This window comes from Diaporthe citri, assembly GCF_014595645.1.
Source record: "Diaporthe citri strain NFHF-8-4 chromosome Unknown scaffold_2, whole genome shotgun sequence".
Taxonomy (NCBI): domain Eukaryota; kingdom Fungi; phylum Ascomycota; class Sordariomycetes; order Diaporthales; family Diaporthaceae; genus Diaporthe; species Diaporthe citri.
The window spans coordinates 773,594-798,064 of NW_025064847.1; the positions used below are offsets into that span (position 1 = coordinate 773,594).

Here is a 24,471-nt window from a genome sequence, read left to right on the forward strand (position 1 = left end):
AGATGCAACAAATTCTATCAATTTACCATCGCACGCACTATCTCCACGACCACTAATTTACGTACGATTAAACAGGTCGCTATTGCACAAGTAATACACTCCTTCTCAAAACTTCGTGTACTGTTCGTCACAATGGAATCCAACTTTCAGGATCGACCACACCAGCCGTCTCGAGTCTCGCAGCAGCCAGAACAGCTTATATCTCCGGCATCGCAGTCACATGGCCTCATTATGGAAGAACAGCCGAGGGGCCTTCTTAAACCAATCGCAATACCAGCCCCTTCGCACAAACTTGGCTCTCCTTTTTTGCGAGCATACCCTTCAGTTCTGGCAACATACAATATGTCCCAAGACACTTTCCTCGAATTCCTCGACAAACTAAACCGTGTCTCGGTTGCCTCACCACCAGTGCAAGTCCTTGGGCTGGCGAGGAGTCTAGTGTCTTTTGTCCCCCTCCATACAGCCCAAATAGTCGGTGGCGCGGTCAACGCCGCCGCAAATCTATCTACGTACGCCATGAGCAAAGGTCAGACGGAGATACTTCTCCGAAACGCGAACGAGACTCTTTTCGCTCCTCATGGCCTGAAAGTGGGAGTGGCAAGGCTCGATGCAGTGGCAAAATTGACGGGAATGCCAATCCTGAATGCTTCGGGTAAAGCGGAGAAGAACCTTAGCTTACTCGCACCAATCGTGGAAACGGAAGGCTGCGAGGCAGAACCGGTCAGTGTGCAGCAGAGGCGGATTGAGGTCATGGTACCGTGGATTCAACCTCTGGACGTCTCCCCACTGCCAGAAGTGAATGCGCCAGATAATATATGGAGCAAGCTGCATGCCAAGGCAAGCGAGAGGCAACGGGGTAAAGAGGAGAAGAAGTTGCTCAAAGATCGAAATAAGGCTCACGAAGACTACGACAAGGACTCAAAGAAAGCGCAATATGAACTTGACAAGAAGACACGTGAACTTTTCAAAGAAAGAAAGAAGAAAGGGAAGAAATTGGACTCCGAACTGAGAAAGGTGGAGAAGGAAAGGCATAAAGTGCGAAAAGAATACGAGAAAGAGATGAGGTCTGTTGAGAAAGATAAGCGGAAAGACGACAAGGAGGAGGAGGGTATAAGGAAGATCCTCTGGGTTATCATACGGAATCTGAACGATGGTTACAATAGTACTGCTCCTGAGCATCAGCTGGAATTTTGATAAATAGCGAAGAGATTGTGAAAACGGGCACCCAGCCCCCCCCCCCCCCCAAACACAAAATAGAATAGTGTTGGCACACCGATCTGCCGATCCCTCTGAAGTAAATAGAGGCGTCCTGGCGCGATGGACAGAACTCGTGGATAGAAAGACGAAGACGGGAGGGTATGTACTCACGTAGTGGCGTAAAATTCAAGAACAAAAGTGGACGAGCGCTTGCCCAAGTGTCTCTTGTTGAAGAGCACTTGAGGCCTGGTAGCAAACCTATCATCTAGCAAATTCCAGTATGGGAGACAAGACTTGCCAATTACCGTCCTCATTTCGTGAATCATGCGTGATCCGCAAGCCGTATTCATATAAATTTTGAGAACGAGGATTCTGATCAAAAATCTATAGAAGATCGGATGTAGTGACCATAGTGCTTAGGCTCGCATGAACAAGTTCACATCCGTTTAATAGTCATTGGTTCACATTTTCACGCACCAATCGAGAGCGAATACGTCTCACTTAGGTCCGGATTGAATAGATCATGATAGAGCTCTGTACAGCACACCATTTCTATCTCACCTCCTTCCCAGGACCGCGAGGACGAGCAGGCGGAGCAGTAAGAAGAAAAAGACCAACAACAACGACGACGTCGATGGCATGAGGTTGAAATAGGCTTCTCCGGATCTAGACCCAACGACCGGACCCGCATGCAGACCTCCATTAATGGATCCGTGGCAGTTGTCCCGGTTCTCTGGGAAGACAGCTGCCAGGCCCGCCTGCAGAGTGAGGCAGGGCAAGGATTGTTCGGAATCCCCGGCCAGCCTTCGGAACATCAACGACGCCGCAGGGTTAGGCCAGGCTTTTTTTGGTGGAGCGTGATGCAATGGAAGGAGCTGCTTACAAAATTCCGAGTAGCCCAGTTCTAGATCTTAACTGGGCCGCTTGTTTTGCGTATAGACAGCCCGGGATGTGCTGCTGGAGGCTCAACTATTGCGCGAGTCTTGTTTGTTTTCAAGTAGTCCCGGACGAGCCGGGAAAAAATGAAAAATAATTACATCCACCGCGGAACAACATATAAAGCTCATGCAAGTATCAGAGACGCGAAAAAGCAAAAGGGAAAGTCCACAAAAAGTAGGTTCTATTGAGACTCGAACTCAAGTTCCCGGAATAATGATTGTGAAGTCAGAATCCGATGTGATAACCATCTACACTATAGAACCCTTGGTGTGAATTAAGGATGCAGCCGATTTTGCACTGGATATACCTAAGACAGAACAGCTAAGCTCCGTCACATACCTTAGTAGAAAGGTGACACTTGAGGGAGGCGAACAAAAATTTGTAGCTAAATAGTGGTAGTTGTTGTTGAAAAAAGACGATGACTATGATTGGTTCAACACTGTCTATTCCGGCACCGGCCTCGGTGAGGAGAATCTCTTGACCGTGCACGACCTGCTCCCAGCGGTGTACGCCAGCCTCTGGGCATCAAAAAAACGACTGCCGCCTAGTGTGGAATAGAATCATGTACTTGGTACCTTTAGTGAGGGCTGACCACAGGGCAGATGCCAGGGAGTGAGCTCGTGCACGTCCACGAGGGCAAAACTCTGTCACGGCTAAATCAAGATCAACTCACCCACTCTGCGGGGTGATGCAAGCTGGTGGATGATGTGTGGCCAGAAGCTAATAAGGGAGTCCTTCCGTCTGGCCCAAATAGACTTTTCTTGCCTTTAGTAGCTTGTTGATGCAAAGCTTCGAACCCCCGCTGATCGCCACCCTCACATGCAACGTCAACACAGCTGCGGCCAGGCCTGGCCCGATAGCTCGCGGCAACCTCCCGGGATATAGGCATGCCTAATTCGCATTCACTTCTGTGATGGGCAGCTGCAACCCCCTCCTCACCAATGCAAGCCTTTCACACGCCACATGTCGGTGTTACCGTATCGGTAAAGAGCGCGACAAGAGACGATGTTATGGAGGCTGGCTGAGCAGGGACAGAGCAACAGGTCTTGCTAATGCCGTTCGCACTAATCGCTGCGCTGGGAGGCAAGTGCCCAATGGGACAAACACCACACCCCGGGCAGGGAAAGGGGAACTAATATGTCGGCAGCCATGCATGCATGTACAGTGCACATCCTTAATTTTTATCCATGTTAATACTACCCCCACTAACGATATAACGCTATTTTGATTAATTAGAATTCTTTATTTTTACTCTTCTAAACGCATTTAGAGGGCTAACTGCCCCGTTAAGGCATTTTCTTATGCCCTTAAGCCCTGGGTAAGTTTTGGCTATTAACCCCCCCTTCCCCCCTATAATCCAAAGGTTAAGGGCGATAATTATAGCACCTAAGCCTTGCAGCTATAAGCTGCAAAGCACTTAATTAACTTATATACCCTTTATTACGTAATAAATAGCAATTACATTGCATAATATCACAATGCATCATTATTTCACTATTTTGCATTAATATCTATAATTATTGCCTTTATTTACCCTTGTTATTATCTTTTTTTAATAAGAATTAATAAGCATTACGTTTTTTTAAGTAGTTTTTTGCTAAGTAACCCTTTTAACTCTTTTAATTAGCTAGTGCTTATAATTAATAATAGGGCAGATTAGCTTTAAATTTAATAAATCTTATGGTTAGCCAGCCCTTTACTTAAATCCTTATTAAAAGTTTAAGGTTGCAAGTTTAACTTAGATTTATTACTAATATAAAACTCTTAATTACATATTTAACTTTCTAGGTATTAAAAAACTTTTCTTAATTGCCTTTTAATTATAGGGATAACTCTCTTAGTAAGCTTATATATAAGAAAAATGCTCTTAAAATCGTTATTAGCTGCGGCTAAATGGCAATAAATAGGTTAAAAGCCGTAATAGTAAGTGGCATGATATCCTTACAATTAAAAAACTTAAGAAAAAGTAATAAATAAGTAAATAAGCCCTTTTTATTACCTTAAATTAGTAACTATGCACTAAATTAGCCCCTTTTTATCATTATATTACCCTTTAGCCATTAAATTTTAATTAACTTATTGCCATAATGCCTAGCAACTTTATAATACTCCTTTAAGAATTAGCAATTAATGCAAAATCTTTATTAATTACCCTTTTAATTAAATAGTTAAAAAAAACTCTTAAGGGCTCTTAAGGGCTCTTAAAAGCTAATTAGCAATACCCTTATCATTGCCATCGCTATTTATAAGAAGGGAAAGGCTTTATAATAAAGGTAAGGTTAAAAATATACCTAAATTAAGCTCCTTTTGCATTTTAAACCCATTTTATAATTACCCATTCCTTTTTGCATAATTATATTATTATAATAATATATACTTTACTTTAAATCCTTTTTACTATTAGCGGGATCAACCTAGCAACCCTACCAGCCCTTTCTTTCTTTATTAATATTATTCATTATAGTATTAATGCTTTTCCTAATAATTTTAATAATTTTAATAATAACGGTAATAATATTAATAAGTAATTAATTAAGAAGATTATAAGGCAGTTTATGGCTATATTAATAGCGTTAATGCCCTTGCCAGCTTTTACATTATAGCGCCCCTTAGTTTGCTAATTGCTCTTAAGCTTATTTTCTTATATAATTTTATATTAATTTAGCTATTTTGCTTAGGTTCCCTTAAGCTTATTTATATTTAATAAACCTGCCTTTTTATATACCTAACTTTAATGTTCCTAATAAGCTTTTAAGCGCCATGTTGCCCTTTAAAATGCCTTAATCATCCCTTATAATATATCTTAATTACCCTCTTTTCTATAGCTTAACTTATCTTAAGAAAACCCTATTATAATTCTTAATAATAAAGTTTTGCTTAAGGTAGAAATAATTAAACTAAGCAGATTACTTAATGCTATATATACCATGCCATGCCCCTATTAACATGCTGCTAATATTATGATTATTAAGAGAAGCATTATATATACCTTATGCGAAAAAGCTAATTAAAACCTTATTGCTATTACTTAGTATATAGGGTTAACCCTAGCCTAAATGCAATATGCCCTCCTTATTACCAAACCTTATAAGCACCATAGGCATTCCTTTAACATACTTAATGATATTATTACTCTTCTTTATAATATAATTAACATATTAAGAAAGATAAAAAGACTGCTAATATATGCAATATTGCATAATGTTAATCCATTATTATTCCCTTATAATTATAAGGCATTATATAATGCTATAAAAATAGCTAGCTTTTAATATATAATTTAGCCTTTTAGCTTGCTACTTATACTTAAAATAAAGCAGGCTTATCTTTAATTTGCTTTGCAATAATTATACCTTCTGCTCTTTAATTAATTAGCTTGGATTTAATTTAATAAAACGTAAATAAATAATTTATGCTTTAATTGGTAATTTAGAACTATTAGCCCTAAGGAGGATATTTAAGAGTTTGCCTTTACTTAATTTAAATCCAATGGGTAGATATTTTGGGCTTATTTTGCTAGGGAAAAGAAGGAATTGTGCCTAATTTAGGAAAAGTCTTAGGGAAAGATTAACTTACTCTTATATTAATAAAGGGTATTATTATTGCTTAAAGCCTTTTGGCGATTAAACCCTTTCTTTATAATTTAGCAAAACAACGCCTTAGTACACGCCTTAAAGTTAATAAAGGCGTATATGGCATAGTACTTTTATAAAGCCTATATTGCTAATTAGCCACCTTATTTGCCAAATCTCAACCCTATTAAGCATATTTAAGCGTGGATAAAGAAGTGGATTGAAAGATACTTAATACGGCTTATGGGCAAAAATTTATAGGTAGTAGTTAATTTAGCTTGGGAAGTAATCCCCTTTAATATGCTGCAACGCCTTTATTTAAGCATGTTGAAATGGCTAAAGGCCGTAATTATAGCAAATAGGGGGTTTATCAATATATAACGCTATAATTAAATAACCTTTAAATACCAATCTTTTTACCTTATAAGCCGGTATTGATATTATTAATATGCATTAACCGCTAAGACCGAGAACGCCATGCAATTCATTAAAATCTACATAGGGGACTCTTCGCCAACGCCTTAAAAGTCACTTAATTTAAAAAATTCAGGGGTTGGGGTGTAGATGTAACACATTCGGACCGCCCCACGAGAGCATAATAATGCCTGTTAACACGGTCGCAGGGCCTTGCTTTTTTGGAACCCTGGCACGCATCAGATGCCCCAATAAGTGGCCAGTACGGACCTCGTCGCACTCGCTGCAGCGGACGGGAGGTGCGATTGGAAATTGGAAAATGGTAATCAATGCAATACACCGAGGTGTGCCTCACACCGGTCATGTTAGCGTTGACTAGGCGCCCTGCACTGGTGGACTAGATCCTGCGCGGGCCATCCGTCTGATATTACAATTACCCCCATGCGCAAACCAAACCGTTCGCTCCTTCGGTCGTACGTTCGGGACCCTGCAGACGCTAACAAAAAAGCTCATCTGGGTATCTCTCTAAGCGCAGAAGAGGTCGCTCCTTGAGCCTCGACGCAGGCAAGCCGCCATTTCCTGCCAATGATACCGGGGAAAAAACCTGGGCATACGTACATTCGCTACCAGTATATCCGTGACAATCAGCGCTCGTCGCCCCCGTGAGACGACTCGGTGAGCCAACTCTGGTGGTCCCGCCTGAGCCTGCTGCCCTCGTCTATCGTCTCCACCTTGACCGTCGTCTCGGTCGTGACCATGATGTCGTGGGGGTTTTGCAGCTTTCCTGCTGGGGAGGGGCCGCCGGTGATGACCCGTGAAGGCGCGCGCTGTGCAGGAGGGTTGGCAGCCTGTAGGGTGTTTCGGTGGCTTGCGAGGTGCGCGGGCTCGAAGTATGCCGGGCTCGTCAGCTCCTCCTGGCTGCTTGTAATCCCAACAACCTGAGCCACCTCCAGGTCGGCTAGGCCGTATATCTCGACCGAGGGCGCGATCTGCGAGCCGGTGTCCCGCGACGACTTCTTCGTCCCGAAGTAGGCGTTGTTGTTCTCGGGCGCGAAGTAGCGGTCCATGTTCCCGTATGAGCTCTTGAACACGGTAGGGAACCACGTGGCGAGTAGGGGACGCAATGTGATGACACAGGCACATGCGATGGCGACGTTGACTTCGATGACGCCAAGATATGTGATTGGAGCTTCGTTCCAGGATGTGTCCAGGTTGAGCAGAGTCGTCTTGAGTGTAAATATTCGTACGAACGCGACGACACCAGTGCTGCGAAGTATGAGATTAGACATGAGAGAGGCGATAGCATCGGGATGAACAGGTACTTACCAAAACCCAACACCGAATAAAACAATCAGAACAGTCCGCTGCCTCCTATCCAGCTGAAGCGCCCATGTGGCAGGTATGGGCAGGACGACTACTGCAAAGTCCGTGACAAGACTGACTGAGGTCGTAAGCAGCCAGATGGTGAGGCTTGGCAGACATATATCTTCAAGGTTCGTGTTCAGCTGTGCCATGGGCGTGCATGCAAATGAAACGAGGAAGATTGAGACGATGCACCAGACTGGTACGAAGGCCATCAGCCAACGACAGAGGGCGGCTGTGTGGGTGCCTCTGAAGATTCGACGGTACTGAAGTAGTAAAGAAATCTTGGCGACCGTCTTGGACACATTGAACATGATCTCGTTGGCAAGCAACAGCTTGAGGCGGGTCAGCAGATGGTATCGCAAATGAATGGACGATCCTACCTGTAGTTGTTTGGTGCGATCACTTATTGGCACCATCCATATGTGTAATCCTAGGCCAAATACCGCCTCTGAATGCATGGTTAGTTTTAAAGTGAATGCGGGCCGGGTAGACCAAGTACTCACGCAGTATTGTGATAATTGAGAGGCCGACGGATAATACCTGGAGACGATAGCGTCAGTTACTTTCCCAGGACGTGAGGTCTTCGGCCGAGTCCAAGACATACTTGAGCGACTGCTATCGATATGTCGTCCAACCCCGCGGCTTTGATCAGCCTGTAGCGCGTGTGTAGCCGGAGGAGGACCAAGGTTGCTGAAAAGACCACAAGAACGACCGCGATAGTGATTATGGCCGGCCTCTGCGTCTGGGCATCGAGGTCTGGATATTCGCCTGGCGTTGGCAGATCGGTGGTGAGACCAGTGAGGCCACTCGCCGCTGGCAGGTCGGGCTGTTTCGTGGACGTCATATCGCCATCGTCTCACGGAACAATAGAGCGAAGTCTTCTTCTTTCTTCTTCTTCTCCTCGGCCAATTAGCGCTGCAGGGCGCATCCGTGAGATGAAATAATACTTGCGGGCTCCGAGCAGCGAGCAGAACCGTCAACTAGTACTTTGATCGTGAAGTCGATGTGAACCCAAAGCCGTCACCGGGCCCCAGTTATTCGGTGCCAGTTCCTTTTGTAAACCAGCGCCCAAGATAGAATGTGCATTGATCATGACATGAGCTACGAAAGATGCAGGGAATAGGTCGGGAGTGCCAGGCAAGGGGCCAAGCATGGGGTAGTCATGTTGCTGTACGCAGTACGGAGTACTTCGGCGATGACGGAGCACCCACTCTGCCACGTCCTCGGCCGACACATGGCAGTGCCCTCGAGTGGGATTACAAATCTCCGCCCGCGGACGTGTGAAGACAAGTCGCAGCGGAAGCGAGATGCGTTAGGGATGCTCCTGTTCGCCCACGCCCAAGTCAGCGCTGACTTGTGGGCATGCCGCGAGCACGCATCCCGTCTGTTCATCCGCACAGACTCAGGAGATGACGTCCCCGGGAGGGGACGGCTTGACGTTCGGCGGGCAAACCTTGGAGGGGAGCATGGTTTTTAGGGATGCACTTGCGGGACACAGCAAAAGCCTCCACGATTAAGGTTTACAGAGCTTGATCGATCGGGCATTGATCGGCGTCCGCATTGGACGATCGGCGTCGTATTCATAGTGTAGAAAAGCGGACGTTTGAGAGGGGGATGGTGAGCAAAGCCAGTCTTTTCTCACCGATGCAGCGGAGTAGGATCAAGTTGAAACTTTCTATGGAAGATCCTATTAGTATAGAACATTGGAGGAGAAGTATGGATGAGAGTCCCCTCGCAGGACAATGGCCCATGCGTCATGCTAAACCCAACGCAACCTGATAACACGGGTACAATTCCACCTCTCGTGGTGTGCAGCACAGACATACAGGCGCTTCATAAGAAGAATTCTTCACAGGGACTCCAAAGTTTGTGGATACCCAAGGGACGTGCCAGCGTTGAGGAGCACACGGCATTCCGGCACATGTGAGCATCGGGGGATCGTGACGGATCGTGTGCTCGTCTCAAGAAGTCCCCAGCATGGCGATATACAAGCAATCAGGGCCGATCACCGGATCTACTTATGAGTTGCCATATAGTATGGCATCAGGTTTCATTCCATGTTTTGACAGGTGCCGGCTAGTCCAGACGGGCTTCGTTGGGCAGCAGTCTTGTGCTGTGGTATATGTTGTAACGTCATCGTATTCAGCTGGGGAGGATAAGGCTCGGCTCCCTTACGGGATCACACCTCGGAGCACGTCTCTCGCACCGAGATCAGTTGCTATTCTGAGGTGCGCGGTTCCCTTGAAATCTGCAGGCCACGAGCTGACAAATTAGGCCCAAGTTCATCTGGTAGCGAGTTTCGCGAATCTACAGCAGGCTAAACGAATAATTGTCCTGTGCAGTGAAGCATGGTCGGGCAACACGAGTCTCGCTGACCAAAGCTTGACTCTCACAACTGCCGGCCCTGCTGCGTGGGGTCAGTCAGTCTCCATAATGGGGGTTAATCCAAGAATAAATACGGTCGGAGCTGCCCCCCCCCCCAAATGTTGAGGTCAAATGTCATGTGATGAGATAGTGGAACCAACCATATCGCTCGGACATCGCACCTATGCTCGCTATACGTCTGCCAGTTTCGTGGGTCAAGATGTGGAGCCGGGGGTGTCGGCTAAAAGCTGTGAAAGCGATTCAGAGAATTTTCAACTGCTGAACAACCACTCAGGATCGCTCTCAAGGAGCAGCACCGTGCTCTGGCTCTTTGACTTCGGCAGCATAGGAAGCATGCTGGCCGCTTCCGAGTGTGAGCGTTACCATGCAATAGCCGAGGTGACCAACCAGTCTCCACAGCTGACTGAGGACGAAGAAAAAAAGCGAGTTTTTGGCAGTCCTCAGCTCCAGTGTGATGGCTCGGTGAGCCTGATAGCATTACAGCATTGATTGTTCAATCACATCACTGCTTGGGATGATTTGTGGCAAATCTCGGTCACCTCTCTGAAGACAGAAACAGACAGACACAACGGCTTCACGATACGTGTTGATTTTCAGGGTGCATGCGCACCTAGCGCCAAGATTGGGCCGCACCGCAGTGAAGACCGGTGTTGGAGCCAAAATCCAATCACGATGCTCAAAGTGACTAGTAACGAACCCGGGAGAGATCTCGCATGCGTGTGCCTGGCGAGTGGGGCAAATGATTGTGTACAAGTACTTGGTACATTTTGGCGTGGGGACCAGTAGTTCGGCGGTTTTCCCCAAGGTTCTGAGCTTGAGCGTCGACCGCTCGGACGGTCAGACCTCCAGAGAGGGGAAAAATGGGATCAATAACAATATGGCGGAAGATTCGCTGACGTTTTGTCGCTGCAATTATTGTTCAGCCTCCGGCTTGGAAATCCCGTGTGCCCCGCCCCTCCTTCGCCCGGAGCACACGGCACCCCAGAGCCGCGGAGCCCCTGGGGCCAACCGTTGTGCGGCCACGCTTATATAGTCTGATGCGTATGGGGAACGGGACGTGGGAGTGGGAGGGCTGAACTGGGCTGGGAGGGGCGGAAATGGGGAACGCCCCGTGATTTCCAGCACCTCTGCAGCCAGGCACTGGGCACCAGCGGGCACACCACCTTCTCAAAACTGCGCTGCCGGACAGAGGAGTACCGCGCAGCTGCCGCGTTAAAGGGAGTGCCTCGGTGGGAAGATCTCGGTTCGGCAAGGGAGCCGCACCCGGCATCCCTGAGGCTCAAGGTTGATCTTTCTTGGCTCGATTGGTCATCCCCGTCGACAGCCCTCTGTGCTTGACGTGGTTGGCCAGACACCGCTGTGCGCTGCATGTGTAGCGCCTGAGCTTGGTTGATAGCCTGCAGGAGTCGAGCTCAGGGCTCTCGTTTCGCTGCATTCGTCTCAAGCTTCGAGACCGGCAGCAGGAGACAAGCGTCCGGGTCAATCAAAGAGATGGCGCTTCGGCACGGTGCGCGACGCCACGCTGAAGGAACAAATGGCCCCAAACCTTGAAGCTGCAGGGCCTGCCCAAGTACAAACTATCCTGTACTCTCGTCGCAATCTTAGCGGATGGCCACCGTTGAGCCGGAAAGGCCGGCCAAGGTGTGTCCAAGTCTCAAGAATTCTGGGGGACTTGCGGATTTGCGGCTCTTCATGTCACCAAGGAAAAAATGACTCGGCCAGTAACAGCGAGGGCAAACACGAAGACCGCCATCTCCGTTGATCGTCGGAGGGCAGCAGCCGTACTGTAGGGCAGAACAAGAGAAAGGACAACAAGAAAAAAAAAAATCATAAAAAAAAAATCAAAGCGACCCGGCAGAACCAGGTCCAAAGCCGGACCGAAAGTGTAAAGTGCAAGTGGTACTCCAGATCTGATCCCTACGAGGTACGCGGAGAATGCAGCGACCCCGTCCGACAGCGCGTCTGTATGACTCGCATGGGACGTCAACCCGGTAATCTGCAGACACTTGTGGAGCGGCGGCAATGGAGACAAGCAGCTCCTGAATTCCACCAAATACCCTGCATCCCAGTGGTCGTCAAGACGATCCTCGTGGAGACGGATTGACGGGCTCGCGGTTTCACAAGGGAGGAGTGGGAACCCAAGAGAGAGGGCCTGTCAATCCCGCTCCTCTTTTTTTTTGGTCGTGTGCGGGAGGGGCGAGGGAGAGAGGGACAGAGAGAGACGCATGCGTTCAGACAGACAAACACACACGTCCACACACATGCACACATGCACACGCACAACAGAGGTCAATGCTTCAAGCCTCCGTCCACGTGTGCATCGAGAGGGGCTGGTGGTCAAAGCATGTTTAAATGACCTGTCGCATGGTCTTGCTTCAATCGCACCCCGTTGGACGCCAAAGTGCCACTCGCTTCAGGTGCAAAGTAACACTCGCTTGCGGCAGAGCTGGGCCTCAAGCAACCCAATGCTCCGGGCAGAGGACCTCGTTTCCGAAAGGGATCCACCCCAAGCCCCGACGTCATGTTGTGACAGGCAAGGGTCCATTTTCCAACGGCTTTTTGGCCCAGACGGACTGACTGATTGAGCGACTGACTGGGCCGCACTGCCACCACAAATTCAATCATTCATTCCGCCTCCAGGGACATCCTCGGCTGTGCGCGGTCAGAATTCCCCGAACATACCTGGAACAGGGCCGGTACGCGTTCAGATGGGCGGACATGACTGGCAGCAGCCCCACGCCACGCAAAAGACGCATTGAGCCAGGAAAAGTAATTTGAGCTGAAGGGGGTGGGAGCGAGTAGTACGTAGAGAAGGTACAGTACATTGCAACAAGGAAAAGAAAAAAGAGATGATCAGAGATGAGATGCCATGCCGTCGAGGGGACGGGGTTGAAGGGAGGAGGAGGAGGAGGAGGAGGAGGAGGAGGATTGGACGGGACGGGGGGACAGGAACACAGGCCGGGGGAGGCGGTCACCTCTTTCGCGCTGAATAGGGGGTCCAGGGGTAGCATTACATCCGGGCTGACAAGCACAAGCATCGCCCGCGGGCGTGGGTTACAACGTGGCTCCCACGTTTTCTAATCTACGTGTAATCGTACGATATAAACCAGAACATGCCAAATCTCTATCCTAAATCTTCACATCTGCATTAGTCCGTTTCTCTTTCCCACTTTCCTCCACCATCCCCGACATCTGCCCCGGTCCAGTCCCAGTCCACGGTCCAGTCCACGGCCACCCGGAGGCTGGCACTACACTAGCAACAGGAGAAAAGCCATGGCGTTGACATATAAGGAGGCCCAGCTGGTCAAGGGGACCATACCCTTCCTCAAGGAGCACGGCGAGTCCGTCTCAGACATCGTCTACAGCACCCTCGTCAAGAGGCATCCCGAGCTCAACAACACCCTCAATGTCATCCACCTCAAGGACGGCCGCCTGGCAAGGGCACTGACCGTCGTCATCCTGCGCTTCGCAAGCAGCGTCAACAACATCTCGGAGCTCATCCCGAAGCTCGAGCGAATCTGCAACAAGCACTGCACCCTCGGCATAAAACCTGAACACTATGAGATCCTCGGCGGCCTGCTCATCGAGACCTTTGAGGATGTCATGGGCCCGGCCCTGACCCCGGACACAAAGGCCGCCTGGCTCAAGGCCTACCGGATCCTCTCGAATATGATGATTGGCAGGGAGAAGATCATCTACAAGGACTTTGAAAGATACAAGTGGGGGTCGTGGCGCAAGTTCAGGCTGGACCGCAAGGTCTGCGAGTCGGACGACCTCTTCAGCTTCTACCTCGTGCCCAAGGACGGCATGCAGCTGCCCAAGTTCCTGCCGGGCCAGTACATCAGCATCAGGCTGTTCGTGCCTGAGATCGGCTACTACCAGACAAGACAGTACTCCATGTCGGACTCGCCACGGGGCGGCGACTACTACCGCATCACAGTCAAGAGGGCCAAGGCCCACACGGCATACCACGACCCGGGCATGCTCTCCAACATCCTCATCGACCGCGTCAAGACGGGCGACGACATCGAGTGCAGCCACCCGTCCGGCGACTTCTTCCTCGACACCACAGTGCCCAGCAGCGTGCCCATCGTGCTGATCTCGGCAGGGGGCGGCGTCGGCCCCCTCGTCTCGATCCTCAACGCCGTCACCGAGGAGCAGCCCACGCGGCACATCTCGTGGATCCACGGCTGCCGCGAGGACGTGCCCTTCAACACGCGCCTGACGGTGCTCAAGCGCCGCTGCCCCAACCTCAACACCACCATCTTCAAGACGGTCTGCCAGAGGGGCGACATCCAGGGCGTCACGTACGACTACAACAGCCGCATCGACCTGCCAAAGGTGTCGGCCTCGCTGCTGCACCTCGGCCACAGCGGCACCGAGTACTACATCTGCGGGCCCGAGGTCTTCATGAAGACCATGATGCAGCAGCTCATCGACCTGGGCGTCGACAGCAAGCGCGTCAAGTGCGAGCTGTACAGCGTCGGCGAGATGAAGCTCGACTCGGTGTGTGGGTATCTGACCCCCAGCAACGGCACGCCCTTGTCGTCGCCTACCAGTCTAGGTAAGTTCCACACACACAGCCCTCTCACTTCTCCCTCTCCTCTCTGCGCTGTGGGCGCCTCTTTCCCCATTTTCCCGCGAGATCTACCCACGGATCTTGTCCCCATCGTGATCTCCATCGTGATCGTGGTGGCACGCCGATCGGCCAGGCCGACGGGTCCTTCCGGTGGTCCGTTCCGGGCAATCATTTCGACACGCACACGTACATCACTTCACGCCATCCCCACTTCTGGTGCTCCGAACCACGCACCAAGTTCCAGCAGGAGCCGCCCGTCACGTGAACTGTTTCCCGATATAGAAACCCGACACGATGCTGACCAGCGCCAAATCAAAAGCAGAATCCAAGGTGTCTAAAGAGTATGCCTCAAGACACGTGCCAGGCATGGCGAAGTAACACAAATCTCAACACATGATCATGACTGCAATGCAGTCTCGAACGACTTGACTGGCTCGCATGCAAGCAAGACGCAGAGGCTGGGAGGGGAGGACACTGGGCATTCCCTGGAAAGCAGGGCATTGAGGCCAGCCAAGCAAAACATCGACGATGGCACGACTCATTCACGATGGAGCGGATGATACCACCGGTTGCGAAATTCCACGGTGCTGCGAAAGACTCTTGCAGCGTCTGCCAGTGACAGTATGAAGAGGAGAAGGAAGGAGGAAGGAACCCACCGTTTCCAAAACCATCCCCTGGCCATTTTTTTTTTTTCTTCGCTGAGGGGGATCCGCTTGGCACCCTGGGGGCGAACGACTGACTCCCCTCCCCCCTCCCCCGGTCCCCCGTTCCTGAACAAGATTTGACGGCGGATTTTTCCTTTCCCCGTGGAGAAAAGCCGAGACGGGCTGCCATGACATGTCTCTTGGCACAAGTGTCAGGGAAGCGTGGGTACGGGTGGGGCCGCTCCACCCTGTCCGAAACCATTCATCGGCCACGCCGGCAATAAACTGATATAATGACATCTTTATCATGAGGGATTTGGGCGCGCGGAATTGGGGATAGGGGTTCCCGGCTGTTATCGCACTCTTACAATTTTTGTGTGTATTTTGTTTCCATCCCCCAGGGGGGGCGAGGCTTCCTTACTTTAGGTGTGTGGGATGGGTACTATCTATCGAGGTGAAAAAGGTCCCGGTTCATGGTTGGAGTGGGCAGCGCACAAACAGGGTGACCTCGGGGTTATTGCTAGGAGTAAACGCGTGGTGTCTCTTTGGGGGGGGGGGGGGGTTCTTGGGGGAGATTCAATGTTTATCCCAGAGATCTGGGATGAGGCTAGATGGCCAACAGCCCCAGGTGATGGGGGAGGGCACGAGGCAAGCCTGGCACCCGAAATTGATATCTTTGACCGCTCCAAGTCCGGCCCGGACAGGTAATGACTCGGCGAGAATCGAATCTTAATACATATCAATAGTGCGCACCTGCGCGACTCAGCCACAGTCGCTGCACCTCGGGAGGCTCCCCCCTTTGACCACAACGCATTTGTTGTCGGGCCAAATCAGGTGCTGCGGAGTACTATTGCCAATGCACGGGAATTTATTTGGGTTGTTGAGGCACAGTCTCCAGGATGTGGTGGCCAGGGAAGTGGGCGTGAGAAAGATCACGCGAGTGACCGTAATCATGATTCAACGCTTCCAGCGCATGTGGGGAGACGGCATGTTTTGTTCGACACCAAGCATCGGAACAGAGGCTCCACATTCCCTTAGAGGGTTGTTGACAACGTTGGGTCGAGAAGGGTTACTCGGAGTGGGGCATTCGTCGAATACAAAACTGTGCGTCCTGGCAACAATGACCGTAAAGACTGAGATCATGCAGATCAGATAATATGTAACTTTGTAATTTTGGACGTAGGAATACTTCATGGAATGTAGCTGGATTTGACATCCTGCAAGAGCAATCGATTGATGTCATATGAAGTGTGTCTTTGCGCGACCAATGCCACCTAGGTATTTGCCAAATTTGCCGTGCACAATGATATTCAAGTTATTCATGGCAGCCAAACGGGTTGCAAATATTGCACACGTGGCCATGTTTGTAGTCTCAAGGATACCAATGTCTGATATGTGCTCAGGACATATATGTATAGCATTGGCACAAGCAGTACGTTCCCTCAGAGTTTAGACTCGCAGCACTGCATGGTTGTGGGGAAACAAAAGAAAGTACATTGCACGATTTGAGAGAGTGCACTCAACTCCCCTCTACTAGATCTTCGAAGCCCCAAGCTGTATCATTGCCCACTCCATCAACATCAAGCTTGCTCGGCTAGTTGTGATACGGAAAGTCGGTGTTGAGCGAGGGCATCAAGTTGAGACCGTCCGTGAGATCATTCATGTCTTCTTCATATTGCAACTCTTGTCGGCATTGTGGGCAGTACCTGGTCGTCATCAACTCGTTGTAGGGCCTCGTCGGCGTGAGGCTGAGCTGTGTGTAGCACTTTTTACACAATGTATGGTTGTTTCCGCATTCAATCCAGACCGCACAGCTGTTCGGATTGCCGACCACGTAGTCCTCCATGCATATGGGGCAGGATTTATTGTCCTCGGCGTCCAGTTGCTCCTGGGTCAGCTTCGAATGGCTCAGCTCGACGTTGGCGAGTATCTGGAGCCAATTGCTGTAGAAGCGGCTCCAGTGGTTCCAAGCTGAGGAATGGACGTGGTCGATTGTTCCAGGTCTGACAACATTCGGGTTGTCGATCACAACGTGGAAGCAGTTTTCGCCCCACCACTTGCTGGCGAAACCATTCTCGTGAAGTCGCATTCTAAACGTCACGTTGTCCAGATCTATGACGGCCCCTCGGAGCTCCATGTTGAACTGCTCGTTTTCCTCGGCGGACTCGCCAGCCTGCCTGTCCCCGTGTCCATGATTAAAATACCAGGGCTCCAGGAGGAGGGAGTGGAACAATTTCCCAATGTCGAGCATGCGGGTCCTCGAGAGCCCCGGGTCGAGGGCCAGCAACTCGAAGATGAATTCCAGCGTCTCCTTGATAAACTGCTCATTCCTCAAGTATTCTTGGAGGTTACGCCCTCCGAGGATTGAGTCGTCGCCTTTGGGGGCTATGATCTCGCACTGTGTTTCCTCAGTTATCAAATCCATTCTAAGTCGGTCGATACGAGAGTTGAAGTTGGTTCCGGGCATCTGCGGGACAAATTCCAATATTTCGTACGGAAGTCCGTCCGGCTTCGTAGGGCCTCGAATGTTGTCGGATCCGAGATAATCCATGATCTCGTCGTAGGTGCCCATCTCGTCAATAAAGGTCTGGTTATTGTATTCCTCCGAATCGCCATTTTCATCCATGTCATTACCCTCAACAGAGTCGAATAGAACATTCAGATCATTCGACATGTCATCTAGAGTACCATTGGAGATGGCTCTCTTAAGGGACGTCGTGACATTGTTGAGGAACGGACGATGCTCAGCCAGGTGGGTTTCTTTCTCTTGCCACTGTCCGAAGCGGTCCTGAGGTATGTGATCCTTATTGAGCCGGCATTTAAGCTCAGCGAGAGTCTTTTCCATGATGGACTTAAGCACCGGGCCCAAGTAGCCTGGAGGACCCCACAAGAGGGGTGCGTATGCATCCATCATCAATTTGTATACGTCCGCGTCGAAATTCCAGACGCCTCGGGCAGCTAATTCTCGGGACGTCATCTCCTGCACCCGATATACTAAAGCCGGGCGTGCGTTAGCAAACACGTATTTTCGGCCGCTTGTACTCCACCAGGCCCTGCGGCTAGGGCAGATGCACACTTACGATTTCTTCTGTGGTACACATACCACACCAGGAACCCAGAAAGGTATCGGTGATAATTTTGCTTTGCCAATTCATAGGCTGCTGCGTTCTGGCTGCCTTCTTTGACGTAGCTTCGCGATACAAGGTCTGCATTGCTGTGGACGCTGCCGTCGCCCGTGCTGTGTGAATTGCCTTCAAGTCAGCAGACGTGTGTAAGATTTGTGACGGGGCCCAGTTCATTCCTCATCGCGACGCACCATTCCGAGCAGGCAATCGAGTACTCTTCTTGAAACTCATCGAGACAGTCGAAGCAGCCAAAAAACGGTTGATCTGGGTTCGAATCTACCCGACCCTGTTTCCAATAGAATGGCAAGGCCTGTTTTAATACTTTGTTAGTTTCTGCTCAACCAGATGCATGCCCCGGAGCCCAATGATAACAGGCAACATGTCGCCAAGCTGCCAATGACCCTGTGCCCCCCTCCGGAGCTTAGGATGGTAGACCTACGCAACGGACAATCCTCTCGAGATCATGGCTGCATGCTTGGTAATAACGTTTAATAAGGATGCACCTGTAATGCACATGTCAGATAGGCAAAGGCAGCCAAAAAATTGAAGCCGGGGGACAGAATCCTACATTTTGTCGAGCGTCACAGAGCGAGCTCTTTGGGGATTTCGGAGCGTTTTCTACAAAGGTGGGCACAAATCGGAGATACTCCCGGCAGCTTCCATCACACAGTACTTTGGGACATACAATGCCGGGGTCGTCGCGATACTGGGTCAGTCATGAATTATACTTCTCCTTGACCGGGGTTCCTCCTTTGTGGCCACCTCAAATGTGCTTTCCGGAAACGGTGCTGCGGAACTGTCGATACAGCATGGCCTCACGGTGCCTTTGTCTGCGCCCGACCTTCAATTCAACAATCCGAGGAACCCGCTATTACCCGCAGCTTCAGATTATGGTTGCAGCCGGTGTAACAAAGACGAATCTTCTGGAGGCTGTAGCTGTGCTCTGTGAAAATTGCGTCTCGGAATCGCAGGGCCTGGATCATCCAAACTTCCTCTCTCACCAGAATATGAGGGCAGATGAATGATAGAGCACTTGGAAGTGCGATGGGCTTGTTAGGACACCCTAAAATCAGGCGTCAAATCAATGTATCACAACGACGAGGAACCAGATTCCCCCCCCCCCCCCCCCAAATGGACGAACGAGCCTCTCCAGCTAAGTCGGGGCAACTTTGGCCGTGGGAAAATTTTGTGACGCTCATTGTATCTGAAGAGACTAAGCCAAAACCTGAAAAAGCTCGAACAGGGTGGCCTGGGGCTCTTGAGGGTATAAAGACGCCAGAAGTGTAAGATAGTTGAAGTGAAATCCGTGTCCTTTTGCGTATGGACCTCGTGATTAGCGGTGATCGACGTGCTAGTGTTCCAGAATACACTTGTCTGCAAAGCGGAGTATCTGATTAGGTGATGAAAACGGGCCACCCATATGGAATAGAGTGCACGTTCTGCTGATCTCTTTTACGAGAGATGGAGGGCGCTCCAGCGCGAGAGAAGAAATAAGAGGAATAGGAGGGGGCGTACAGTGCACAGTCGAGAAGATTCTTGAGAAATAAGTCCAGCAGATACTGCATAGATTAAGAGAAAAGTGTGGATTGGATTCTGAGCGGACAATGTCTAAAGCAACGGCCATGTGGTGGGCTTTATACCTGTACCCCTGGAAAAGCGAATGTAACCCACTACGCCCCACAACAATGACTACCTCATACGCGGCGCAGCGACCAGCCCAAACACGGAACCTTGGGCTCATGGTCTAACGAAGACATTACTGTCGTCTGATGATAGACAAAACCTTGAAAAGTTCACGATGGTGTAGCCCAAGGCTTCAATCTCAAAGTCGTCAAGGCGTGGTTTCAGTCCCGCTATTCCGTGTCACTGCAAAAGTCTAATATCAATCGACGTTGTTCTTCTCAAAATCAATTCAACTTCTAAAAACTACAAGAAGAGTCGTTGGTAGAATCTGTCGTCATCATGTGCCTGTCATTCTTGCCCATATCTTCAGAGACTCAGGCTTTGTCGACAGGCTCAACTGAGCCACTGTCGCCCTCGCCCTTATCTTCCACCACACGGCCGTACTCGCTCGTCTTCCTCTCGATGATGGTCCGGTAGTGAGCCACACGGTCCCCATCAACAGACGAATCGTCGCCTTCCTCATCTCCATCAGCTTCTTTCTTGTCACCGCCGCCGTTGTCCGCGACCTTGCCCTTCGCAGGCTCATCTCCCCGGGCCCCGTCGGGTGTCATGGGGTCCTTGCCTCCACTGCCTTCCTCCTGCTTCCCGCGCTGGCCACCGGCATTGGCAACCCCGTTGTCAAGATCGGCCTCGCCGAGGGTGCCCATCCCGTCTTGTTCCAGGAGCCCGCCCTCCATGATGACGCGCAGTTCCAAGTCCTTGTCCTTGGAGTATACCCTGAAACCGACAACGGCGATGGCGTTCCACGGGTCGGGCGTGTCCGCGTCTTCATCCTCAGACTTGGTGTCCTTGGCCTTGGACGTGGGTGTGGTTGGGGAGGGCGATAACAGGGCGCTGGTTGTGTCGTCCGGGTCGTAGAGGTTCTCATAATCCTCCACGGGCGAGTCCGAGGAGTAGCCGTCCGAGTCGGCCGCCGCCTCGGGCGCCTTCTTGGTCTCGTGGCTGCAGGAGCAGCAGGATATCTTGAGCTCCATTGGCTTGTTTCCAGAGGTAGCCTGCGACTGTTCTCCCGCAACAGAAGGCTTGCTTGAATATGAGCTTGGAGCAGCAGTGGCAGTGCTGGTGGCTCGGGGAATCTCGACCTTGTCTTGTCCATTTGGCACAGGCTGGGCAGGCTCAATCCTCGGGCTATCCTGGGGCGTGTACTGTGCTGTGCCCGAGCTGGACGAGCTTGAGGCAACCGAAGCGTTGTCAGCCTCCATGGCTTCCGCCTGGGCGCGCTTCGCTTGCTCCGCGAGCCTCTGTTCTGCAGCTTTGGTCGCTGCTATTTCCTCCTCCAGCTTTTTCTTTTCGGCAGCCTGCTTTGCAGCTTTCTCTTCTGCCGCCTTCTTCTCAGCTTCAGCCTTGGCCTTCTTCTCGGCTTTCAGCTTTTTCTTCTTTTCCTCGTTCTTCTTTGCTTGCTTCGCCTTGACATCTCGCCCGGCCTGCCTTCTCTCCCAGTTCTTCCTCCGCTCTTTTCTCCGAGACTCGCTGGCCTTCGTTCCCTCTGCCTTGTTTCGGACCTCGCCCAGCTTTTTCAGGTGCTTGGAGGCCTTGGCATGGGCGAGATCGTACGCCTCGCCGACCTGGGCGAGCTTCTCGTTCTCCGTGCGGTCCTTGCACTCGCGTTTGATGACTTCCTCCGTGCTACAGATGTCGTTGTCACGCTCGCCGATGACGGAGATGAATACCACGTAATTCCCGGGAAGCATGCTCGGCAGCCGACCGAGACGCTGCGGTCCATGAGGTAGTTGCCATGGCTGCGGACTATGTAGTCTTCTGCCCCGGGGCTGCCCTCCTCATGCAGTCGGAATTGGAGGCGGAAGTTGTACTGGCCCTGTAAGCCACGGAAGTACCGTATATCCAGCTGGGAGAGAACGAGAACAATCGGAGATTCTCTGGTCAGCTTGATGTGGAATTTCTCGTTGTACTGTGGCTTCCAGGGGACTTCGACCCCGGCCCAGCGCTGACACGATCGCCAGTCTGGGTCCCGAAACAGACGAGTGCGGTCAAAGTGCTGATACTTGTGCAGGAGGTCGTCGTAGGAGATCCAAAAGGTCGAATCGCTGCCGAAGGTGTGGTCAAGTTCTTGCTTCACCTCCGTGGTCCACTCTTTGGATCCATCGGACCAGGCGCCCTCCCAGTTGCCCTTCTTGACTTGGCCCCATGGGTTCCTGCGAGGATGTCAGCGATACCGCATGAAGCTGTACCACTACAAAGCAATACTTACCTGAGCTTGCAGAGGCGTGTTCCGTCCTTGAGTGTTCTCGCTTCCATAAGAACATAAGCATGGCCCTCAGAGATACCATCTCGTTCACCATAGCCACCATCAAGCAAACCAGTAGAGCAGCCAAAGAGAAATTCCTGGTTGACCTTGCTAATCTCGTTTTCCCAGAAGGCATCTGTGTCGAAAATGTCACTGGCGAGAAGCTCGGTGGTGACGCCGCCGGACAAGTCCTCCAGTGCCTCACCAATCCAGCCTCCGGCAAGACAAGCGTAGTCGCCGTGTGCCTTTGCGTAGGCCTTTTCCAGAAGCGGGACCCATGTCTCGTTCTGCTCCTTGTTCTGACCGAAGAAAAGCGCCTTCGATCCGGTCTGGTAAGTCTCGCGGTAGACACTTTCGACATCCTCTCGGTCAATCTGCTTCAGCAGGACGCGCTGCATGGACGGCGAGTCCCAGCATGGTGACTTGAGGAAGAGCTTGTCGTCTATGATGGAGTAAATCCACTCGCCATCACGGTGAAAGACGAAGCCATAGATTCCTATCTCTGTGGGGTGAGAGGCAGGTGTCAACATTTGCAACCCTCCAAATGGGGCGATGGGGCATGAACCGGGAAAGGCACTTACTGGTGTCATATTCCACGCAAATACGCTTGATCGCATCTTGTACGTTCGCCAAGCCTGTCAAGCTTGCGATGAGCCAGCAGTTGCCAAGGTTACCTTGTTTGATGTCGCCGGGGAGCACGCTCTCCATAAAAGTAGGCTTCTTGAAGATTTCGTGTACGCGCTTGACGGCCTTTGGTATGTTCGCCGCAGGATTTACGAGGTTGGAAGAACAGATGTCGAACTTGGTTGACCCGAGGCTGTTCAAGCAGTGGCCCTTTTCCCATTTAAAGTCCCAATCCTATGATGAAGATGTGTCAGCTACGGCTTGAACACGTGGGATTTTGGTGCAGGCGCAGAACCTCGGACGACTGAGGGGCGTCGTCCGTTGTTTACGCATCCAGTGGCTGATTGCGCGTGTACTTACGATGTCCCAACCTGGGTCGCGATACCGGCTGTTGATCCTCCTGCATTCTGCAATGATCTTGCGCACTCTGCGTCTGCACTCCTCGGCGGCACGCTCATATCCGGCGCATAGAAGCTCATTACCACGCTCGGTGGCGGTCGACGCCGGAGCGGGAGAGAAGGGAAGCACTGCCAAGGCTTTACTGAATTTCTTTTGCGAGAACTTCTCCCAGATCTCGTCTATGCTCTCCTGTGGTGGAACTTTTGACTTTTTTTTCTTGTCTTCCGAAGCACCTCCGGCGGCGGCCTGCAGTGCGGGAGCCTGAAGCTGTCGAGCTGCGGAACTGGGCGTCCTCTTGTGGGATCGCCGCTCACGACGATTGCGGCGGGGCGAAGGCGTGGAGGAGGACTCGGAATCCGAATCCGAGGAGGACATATTGTCGAAATTGTTCTTCCTGCCCATTGTAGAGTTTTTGTACGGCAAGACCAATGAAGTTTTGTTGTCGATAAGGAGTCTATAGCGTGGTGATGACGATTGTGAGTCTCGGCAGCTTTCCAGCGGCGTAGAGACTCGATGTGGTTGTTTCCCGACAAATAGCAAGACAACGATAACGCTTAAGTTGAAGAAAAGAGAATGAAAAGCCGATCCGGATTCTATATGCAGTAGAGGAAAATTTCGGCTGTCAAGAAATTCATCAGACCCAGGTTGGCGATGGGAAGAAAATGCTACAGTCGTGAGATGGTTTTTAATGATACAAAGCGGTCGTCAGATAAGGCGAAACACGCATATGGGGCTGAAATCAACGGAGGAGGGTGGTATGAAGCACCGTTTACTCCTAAGGTCCATTACTGGGGCCGATAAGTATGAGCTTGATGAATTCCTACAATGGCACGCGGCGCGTAAGCAAGTGGCTAGCTGGATGGTTGTATAAATAGAGGTGACAGAGAAGGCCGGGCGGCCAGGCCCCGCCCCTGACCTATGGTAAGGCAAACGTCGATGGGCACCAAGCACGTCGGCAGGCGACGGTCAATTAGTCAGTCAGGCAGTGAGATAGTCACGCAGATGCAGGTGCGGAGAGAATGAGGCATGGGCTGAAAGATGTTGCACCATAGATTGCAGAGTATCCGGGCGTGTCTGGAAGCAACGTGACGGGTGTGGTTGGTACATGACTGAGATTGTAGCATCTTGACCGGGACATACGCATGGCTGCTGTCCACTCAGGCGAGAAAATGGACCCTGGAGATGGCTGCATTGCAGATCAGGTACCTGTAAAGGTCCCTGGAAAAAATACACCCCGGCAGGCCTGGCTGGTGTGCCACTTGCGGCAGGAATGGTTGCAGCTGCAATGGAGCCGAGACTT

General features: G+C 50.8%; 5 protein-coding genes and 1 non-coding gene across 6 annotated transcripts; 2 read left to right on the forward strand and 4 right to left on the reverse strand.

Annotated features, from left to right (window-relative positions):
* Positions 1 to 342: 342 nt before the first annotated feature.
* On the forward strand, positions 343 to 1,194 carry INS49_005878 (uncharacterized protein; the record flags this gene model as incomplete). The annotated part of the gene is made up of 1 exon (XM_043166655.1): positions 343 to 1,194. One exon carries the CDS (start codon positions 343 to 345, stop codon positions 1,192 to 1,194), a length of 852 nt encoding a protein of 283 aa, XP_043027799.1.
* A 1,118-nt stretch (positions 1,195 to 2,312) lies between these two features.
* Positions 2,313 to 2,399, reverse strand: INS49_005879. The gene has a single exon. It is a non-coding gene; the product is annotated as a tRNA-Gln (tRNA).
* Positions 2,400 to 6,766: 4,367 nt separating this feature from the next.
* INS49_005880 (uncharacterized protein) lies at positions 6,767 to 8,331 on the reverse strand (the record flags this gene model as incomplete). Its single annotated transcript, XM_043166656.1, has 5 exons — positions 6,767 to 7,388; positions 7,449 to 7,819; positions 7,868 to 7,935; positions 7,991 to 8,027; positions 8,092 to 8,331. 5 exons carry the CDS (start codon positions 8,329 to 8,331, stop codon positions 6,767 to 6,769), a joined length of 1,338 nt encoding a protein of 445 aa, XP_043027800.1.
* Positions 8,332 to 13,145: 4,814 nt separating this feature from the next.
* INS49_005881 (uncharacterized protein) lies at positions 13,146 to 15,070 on the forward strand (the record flags this gene model as incomplete). The annotated part of the gene is made up of 3 exons (XM_043166657.1): positions 13,146 to 14,436; positions 14,771 to 14,792; positions 14,866 to 15,070. The coding sequence occupies 3 exons, from the start codon at positions 13,146 to 13,148 to the stop codon at positions 15,068 to 15,070; spliced, it is 1,518 nt and encodes a 505-aa protein (XP_043027801.1).
* Positions 15,071 to 16,689: 1,619 nt separating this feature from the next.
* Positions 16,690 to 18,451, reverse strand: INS49_005882 (uncharacterized protein; the record flags this gene model as incomplete). Its single annotated transcript, XM_043166658.1, has 3 exons — positions 16,690 to 18,089; positions 18,176 to 18,346; positions 18,412 to 18,451. The coding sequence occupies 3 exons, from the start codon at positions 18,449 to 18,451 to the stop codon at positions 16,690 to 16,692; spliced, it is 1,611 nt and encodes a 536-aa protein (XP_043027802.1).
* A 1,766-nt stretch (positions 18,452 to 20,217) lies between these two features.
* INS49_005883 (uncharacterized protein) lies at positions 20,218 to 23,573 on the reverse strand (the record flags this gene model as incomplete). Its single annotated transcript, XM_043166659.1, has 5 exons — positions 20,218 to 21,529; positions 21,574 to 22,056; positions 22,113 to 22,650; positions 22,730 to 23,006; positions 23,133 to 23,573. 5 exons carry the CDS (start codon positions 23,571 to 23,573, stop codon positions 20,218 to 20,220), a joined length of 3,051 nt encoding a protein of 1,016 aa, XP_043027803.1.
* Between the last annotated feature and the right edge of the window lie 898 nt (positions 23,574 to 24,471).